We start from the raw sequence: 7,500 nt of genomic DNA on the forward strand, positions 1-7,500 counted from the left end.
AGTGCCGCGCTTTTTTCGCTTATTCTCTTTCTCTCTCTCTCTCTCTCTCTCTCTCTCTCTCTCTCTCTCTCTTTTTTTTTCCATTCTCTCACTCTCTCTCTCTCTCTTTTTCTCCCTCATAAGGTGACATTGAGCGAGTTTATCCCACTTTTTTCCCCCACCGTGCCCAGAGGACGTCCTGACAGATAGGCAGCAGCGGTGAGATTCTCCTGCGGAGGCTCTCAGGGGAGGCCCGTTATGGTGGCTGGGTGCGGCTGGGTGTGTATGGCTGCTGGATGCAGCTGGCAGCGCCGAGGGCGTGGGTGGAGGTGGAGAGGATGGAGATACGGATGGATGGATGGATGGATGGATGGATGTGGTTTGGTTGAGCAGGTGTGGTTGTGTTCTTTTTTTGAGGGGGGTCCTTTACGCTACCCACTTCCCCTCCTGCGCTCTCTCTCCGCTGTTTTCCCTCCATCCCTCCATCCTTCACTCCACTCCTCTCTCTCTCTCTCTCTCTCTCTATCTCTCTCTCTCTCCGGCTCTCCTCCTGTGCTGGAGCTGGTGGAGTCTCCCCCAGGAGTCCAGCCACTAATCAGCCTGCCAGCAGGCCAGCTGTGACCCCCCGCCAACAGGAGGAGACTGAGGGAGGATGGAGGGAATGACAGAGGAGTGGTGGCGAGGAAAGAGAGAGAGAGAGGCGTGTTTGAGATATTATGATTTAGGCATCTATGGCTAGCTGGTGTCATGGCCTCCGTTTTGTGCTCGGCTCACAGAGGCCGAGCGAGTCAAAGCTGTTTGTGTTTATCGATAGACGTGTCAATATTCCGCCAGACCATCTGTGTCCAGGTGTCCGGATCGAAGACAATTCAAAATTGTGAAAGGAAACATGTCGGAGATATTGAACTCATTTCCACAAGTTAGTTTATCAGTGAGTGTAGACAGTGTTTATTCACTTGAGCAATAATGGGCTGGGAATAACATCAAATAGAGTAGATTCTGTTCTGTTCTACACAACACTCTATCCCTAAACACAATCCTGTGTAACGTTGGATTAGTGCACACTAGATTGATACATTCATTTTGGGTTATATACTCTGTATAGTCTGCTTTGTGATCTGCCGGGCTGGTGTGACTAGTAAGAGATGAGAGAGTTATTGTAGATGGACTGGTCGATGGAGGAAAAGAGGAGAAGGGAGTCACCAGGTGGCAGGTCAGAGAAGAGTGGAAGAGTGGCCATGCTGCTCAGCCAGTTTGACCAGGCAGCAGGGACCAGGGTTGTGCCTTTAGCAGCCCACCGCTCGGACGTGGCAGACTCCTCTCGCCGTGTCTGTTTTTGAAGGTTACAGCAGGGCGGGAGTGCAAATCTCCCACCTCCACACACACACACACACACACACACACACAATTACCTTTAGCAGCAGCAGCAGAAACGGCGGCAGTGGCCCGTGACCAGGGCTGCCCCTTCAAGTGCCTGTCCAAAATGACAATTCGGGAGCAGGGGAAGGAAGCTTTTCACCATGACCACTGGAGTGTGCCACTCTGTCTGACCTCTTATCATCGGACCCACACCACCCCCCCTCTCTCTCACACACACACACACACACATATAGGATGAAGGTTAGATAATGCACCAGGGGTAGGGGGCTGAACAGAAGCAGATCCAGAGGCACACAGGTGTCAGTTCTGCCAAAGTGTGTATGAGTTGGTGTGTGTGTGTGTGTGTGTGTGTGTGTGTGTGTGTGTGTGTGTGTGTGTGTGTGTGTGTGTGTCACGACGTGGCAGCGGGGATTACGGCAGGTCTGATCCGTGGGTCCTGCTCCTGTGCTCCTGCACTACCTCCCTTAACGTATGGTGCAGGCCACCAGCCGTGTCAGACCAATGGCCAGACCTTGTCAGCTGACCTCCTGTGTCAGCAAAGTGGAAGAGTGGAACTTACTTATTTAGCCTCAGGGCCAAAGTAAACATACACAAAAACACTCTCACAAATACAAGGTTAAGTTTCAGATTGTATGCAGTGCGGTCATGCCCAGAACAAACATAAAAATGCACAGAAATACTGTATATGCAACTTTAGTTAAAGAATCAGTGCTTGATTTTTAATTTATCTTTCAACTTATCTTTAAAAATCACAAGAAATAGGCTACACACAGTACATGAAGCAGACAGTGATGAAATCGGGGAAAGATTGGAAGATTGATGATGAAAGACTTTGTTAGATGTTTTGAATTCTCCACACCGCTACAGAATAAGCCTCACAGAAATCAATCTCTGCAAATTGGTAAGAGGACAGGAAGTCTGGGACATTGTCATGGCGCCTGCTTGGGAGCAGAAATAAAGGAAAAGGAAGTACCCCCTGTGGTCCTTATTCACACAGGCCCAGGCAGTCGAGCGGTGCCAGCATGTGTAATTGGACATAGCCTCGGTTGGTAAAAGGAAATATCATAATTGGTCAAACACATTCAGAAAGGTTAAAGGGCCTGAATTGAAGGCCACTTGCTGATGTTACATTGACCCAGGGCATGGTGGCCTTAACAGTACATTATCAATGACTCCACAAGAACCCCACCAGACTAACGTGCCAAATGGCATGCTATTAGAGCAGTATGAGTACACAATGTGAATAGCTTGTGTGAGAGAGAGAGTGGGGTGGGGGCTGTACACCTGGCACCTGGCGAGGGCTCCCTCCACACCTGCTCATTAATGCCTAGCCTATTTGTTTGTGTGTGTGTGTTTGTGTTTGTTTGTGTGTGTGTGGGTGTGTGTGCGTGTGTCCTACAGATGTATTTGTAAGCTCCACACCATGCATTTCAAAGGCAAAAAAGGTGGAGGGGATGGGGGTTGCACAGGTGTCCAGGCACACGCTGGCACACTGCAACAGGACTGCAATACTGGCTAAAAGCCAGAGAGAGGGGGGGGGGATCAGAACACACGACTACAGAGGAGAAAGGAAGCCTTGTACATTGTTCATCATGTTCTGATGCAACTCAGCAGACCAGAGGAAAAGCAGTATGGTTGCTTCCTGGCAATCTCTCTCTCTTCCTCTCTCTATCTCTCATTCCCTTTTCCACACACACACACACACACACACACACACTTTCTCTCTCTCAAAGTTTCTATCTCTCTTCCTCCCTCCTCTGTCTTTCTCGGGATGGTGGCCCGTTGCCTGGCTCTGCTGGCTCTGCATGGGAGCTCAGGAGGAGGGAAAAGGATGGGGTGCTGGGTGGTGGGGTTGGTGGTGCTGGATGGTAGGGTAGTGGGATGGGGGAGTCCCACAGCAGCTGTGCACTGTTAACCTTGGCATGTCCACGCTTAGACGAACGGCTGCACGTGTGATCATCTGGAGCATGTTGGCGTTAGACAGCTGTTCCCCGCTTGCTTTAACCCAATCCCATTCGTTTCGGGGGGGTTGGGGGGTGTGGAGGGAATCGCGTGGGACGACGGCCGCTCGGTAATGCTGATCTGGTAATTCGACTCTCGTTAATCACTTTATGTAACAGCGGTCTACTTCACACCGGCGTTCCACATTAATGGAATCAGGAGGCAGCTGAAATCACCAGTGGGCTCCCTGTGGAGATGCGTTGTAGAGCCGGTCAAATATTTGTCCAACCTGTGTTGTACATTTTTGTTGACATTTTTTCTGATTGAGATCAAGAATGTCTTTTACAATAAAGAGCTGGCCATGACAATAGATGTACAGTCTACAGACTCACAGTCTGTTGACAACACACATCATGTAAAATTACAACACGCTCAATGTGATACACAGAACTACAGAGCTGTTTTGATTTTAATCGCCAAAGGCATGATAATCATTTTAAAAGGGCATAAAGTATGGCAGGCAACTCTGGCTCCACTACCCAGAGCCTGATGTAAGCGGAGGAGTTTTGCTCCGTGGTTTCATCACTAATGTGAGATAATGTGAGGTATTGTGTTTCATATGGGGCCATTAAGAGAAAGCCCCTGCTGCCTGTTAAGTGAACTTGGTTGAGTTATAAGCCACACATAAGGCCTTTACTTGAGATCGCTGTCTAGACTATATAATCCTTCAAAGGACATGAGAGAGGGAGTGGGAGAGAGGGAGAGACATTACCAATGCTAACAGCCTATATGTCACCACGATAGGGCCCTTGAGCAACAAGAGAGGAAAAAAGTGAAAGAAAGAGAGAAACGTGAATAGAGGATAATTTGTGGAGGGCAGAAGGAGAGAAATAAAAGGGGAGAGACCAGTTGTATGTTTGCCAACCGTGAGGTTTGTGTGTGGCAAGTTGGCAACATTGTGTAGGCAAACAAAGTAATCTTTACCGGGGATCAGAAGGATCCAGAGTTGGCCAGACAGAGTGTGTGTGTGTGTGTGTGTGTGTGCTCTGGGTGGTACCGTGTGATGTGGTGTGATACGGGGACGGTGTTGGGGTGGGGGGTGGGTTCCGGACCGGAATACTGATGTGGGAATTACAGCAAACCCACCCGCGTGTCCGCGCAGCTGTCCGCTCTGATCTGAGCCCCCCGAGGGCCGCCGCGCTTGCGAATCCCATCGTCCGTCCGTCTCGCTCGCATCGTCTCGTCTGGCCACCCAGCCGCCCGCCTGCCTACCAGCGCTAAGCTCCAAACGGCTTAAAGATGGATAGCCAAAGCTAGGTGCCACAGGGGAGGCTCCTTACTTAGCGCTGCTCTCTTATTTGTCCAGTGAAGACACGGCGAGGGTGTGGGTTTGAAGATGGGCTGGGAAGCCTGAGGAGAATAACGATGATGTTTGCTCCATTAGGACACCCATGCTGTACTAGGGGATCCTCCACACTGTCCTCTTTGCTCTGCTCGTCGCTAGCCCACTTACGCCACATCCAGTCAAATGCGCTATCTTTTTTTTGTGTGTGGGGGGAGGGGGGGGGGTGCGGTAACATACTGCGTGACAGCAATGGGGGCTGAGAAAGCTATTGAAATCAGGCATGGGGGAGAGGAGGGGGTGAAGCTCCAACTGGTAACTAAGAGGAGTTTTGTTCACGTGTAGCAGCATCCTACTTTGTTCTACAGATATGAAAATCTAATGTCAATCTCAGTTAGGCACAATCATTCCACTGCTGTCGATGCAGTGGTTCTCAATCAGTGCCTAGCCATGAGGTAAAGTGTGGTGTTCCGTGGAGTTTTCAGGAATTCAGTGTCTTTTTATACAGGCTCATGAAATGAGCCATAGGGCTATTTTCTGAATGCATCAATGACACAGCCTCTTAATTAAGAAGCTCAGTCAACATCATGTGAGCATGTGCCTATCACTGTGGTCTCAGCTCATGAATACTCTGTATAGAATAACACCCCTGTTATCACTTTTAATAATGTGTGCAACATAATTTATAATCAGCAACCATACGTCAGTGTGCTTTGGTGTCAGGAGCCAGGAAAAAAACACACACACACACACACACACACTTTCAAATCCCCTTGGCATTAAAACCGCAAAATTGCTTCCCATTGCTTCATCGATGTGTGATCAATAATCAAGTCCGCAGACAATAAGGTGGAACTGACCCTCAGTGGTCCAGTGACACGCGTTGCCGTTGACACTGCCCAGCCGTGACCGAGGCTCTCGCCCCCGATGCCGACTAGCCAGGGGACTGTGGCGGCTGGCTCTGATCCGTATTGATTTTTTCTATTTTGGTGGCGTGCTAAATGAGCTTGTGTATATCCATTACCTGACCTGTTTTGTTTTTCGAGGGCAGCGGTGTGTGTGTGTGTGTGTGTGTGTGTGTGTGTGTGTGTGTGTGTGTGTGTGTGTGTGTGTGTGTGTGTGTGTGGGTGTGTTGGGGATAGAGGGCTGGTGTATTGCTGAGTAGAGTGGGAGAAACGTGTGTCTGTGTGTGTGTGTGTGTGTGTGTGTGTGTGTGTGTGTGTGTGTGTCTGTGTGTGTGTGTGTGTGGGTGTGTGTGTGTGTGTGTGTGTGTGTGTCTGTGGGTGGGTGTGTGTGTGTGTGTGTGTGTGTGTGTGTGTGTGTGGGGTGGATGAAGACAAAGCTTATTCTCAACACTGCATGCTAATTTACCCCGCTCTGCATCTCTTCATTTGAATCAATAGCAGGCAGGCGGACGGCCATTTTGCCTGCTTGCGCTCAGACGCCCTCGTTTAAGGTTTCATTTTGTCTCTGCTTACGTTTAATAGAATGAGGGGGATGCTTTTATGGAACTGCATTAGCCATGTTCTGTAATAATGGGAAAGAGGATACACACACACTCTCTCTCTCTCTCCCTCTCTCTCTCTCTCTCACACACGCACACACACACACACACACATGACTGCTTTTGTCAAGAGTCCTTTTGCCGTTGTCCAACAGCTATCCCCTGTTCAGAGGATGTCTCTATCAAGAGCAGATACAATGAGGCATTAATACCAATCTTGTGTAACTGTAGATTATCGGCTTTCCAGATATTTCATTAGAGGGACATTAATTGTACTTTCAAATCCCATTCATCAAACGTTTGTGTGTGTGTGTGTGTGTGTGTGTGTGTGTGTGTGTGTCTGGGTGGGTGGTGGTTAAAATGTCCCCAGAGGTTGTGTGGTCGATATTTTCTGTACAAATATCCTCTCTTTGTTCATGTCTATGGGGCTACCACTTCTGTGTCATGATGGGTGTAATAAAAAGTGCACTATGCAATCACAGTCATTCATATGTTTCACAACCCCTCAACAGGAATATAATACATTCTGAGCAGAAAATGGCTACGTTTCCATGTAATGCAAGCTTCAAACTATATTCGAGGGCAATAATGCTGTATGTATGGCGTTTTATGAACAAATAATGTAATAGTGCAAGGTCCTCATTTCACTGTTCCTTTCTTCTCCCATCTCTCTCTCTCCTCTCCTCTCCTCTCATCTTTTGTAGTTAAGTTCGAGAGGTGCTTGCGGAACGTGAGCGTAGACATGGCGAGCAGTGACCCCAGCTTCGGCGTGAAGGACGACGGCTCCGTCTACGCCCAGCGCGAAGTGAGCGGCCTGAGCTTGAGCGAGCCCGTCCAGTTCCGGGTGACGGCGCGAGACGATCCCAACGCACAGGCCTGGGAGACCACCGTTAAGCTGACCCTGGCAAATGAGTCGCCATCACCCGCACTGGCGCTAACCAACAGTCAGGTGAGGCAGGAAGTAGGGTCCTGTTACGGTCCTGCAGAAACTCGCTACCGCTTAATGGTGTAGAATAGGGTTTCTCAACGGGGGGCGTTCATACAACCTATGGGGGCTGGGAACGGAGAGTTTTTTTTTTTTTACATTTTAAACTTCCATGGTTTTCACATATTTTTGGTGCAAAAATAGGCTACCTGAAATAAATAGGCTATTTTCATTCATGGGTTTCTAACCCCTCTACCGTCCCAGCTACATTTTACTGTTTATCTATGCTCAGTGGTCATACAGTGCAGTTCGGGCCTGCACACGCCCGGAGTCACGCCCCAGCCCCGCTATGTTGTTCTGCAGCTGCTCTGACCCGTGAGTCTTCACGAAAAGACCGTTGCTAATCAAATACGAAATATAGGCCTAAAC

At 49.1% G+C, this 7,500-nt stretch overlaps 1 protein-coding gene across 1 annotated transcript in view; it reads left to right on the forward strand.

Moving 5' to 3' along the window:
• The window catches only part of LOC125293106 (cadherin-4-like), a 309,928-nt gene that overhangs the window by 192,485 nt on the left and 109,943 nt on the right, over positions 1-7,500 (forward strand). The window contains exon 4 of the mRNA XM_048240782.1: positions 6,851-7,095. Coding sequence (XP_048096739.1) covers positions 6,851-7,095 — 245 coding nt within the window. The remainder of the gene's footprint in view (positions 1-6,850; positions 7,096-7,500) is intronic.

This window comes from Alosa alosa, chromosome 4 (assembly GCF_017589495.1).
Source record: "Alosa alosa isolate M-15738 ecotype Scorff River chromosome 4, AALO_Geno_1.1, whole genome shotgun sequence".
Classification (NCBI taxonomy): domain Eukaryota; kingdom Metazoa; phylum Chordata; class Actinopteri; order Clupeiformes; family Clupeidae; genus Alosa; species Alosa alosa.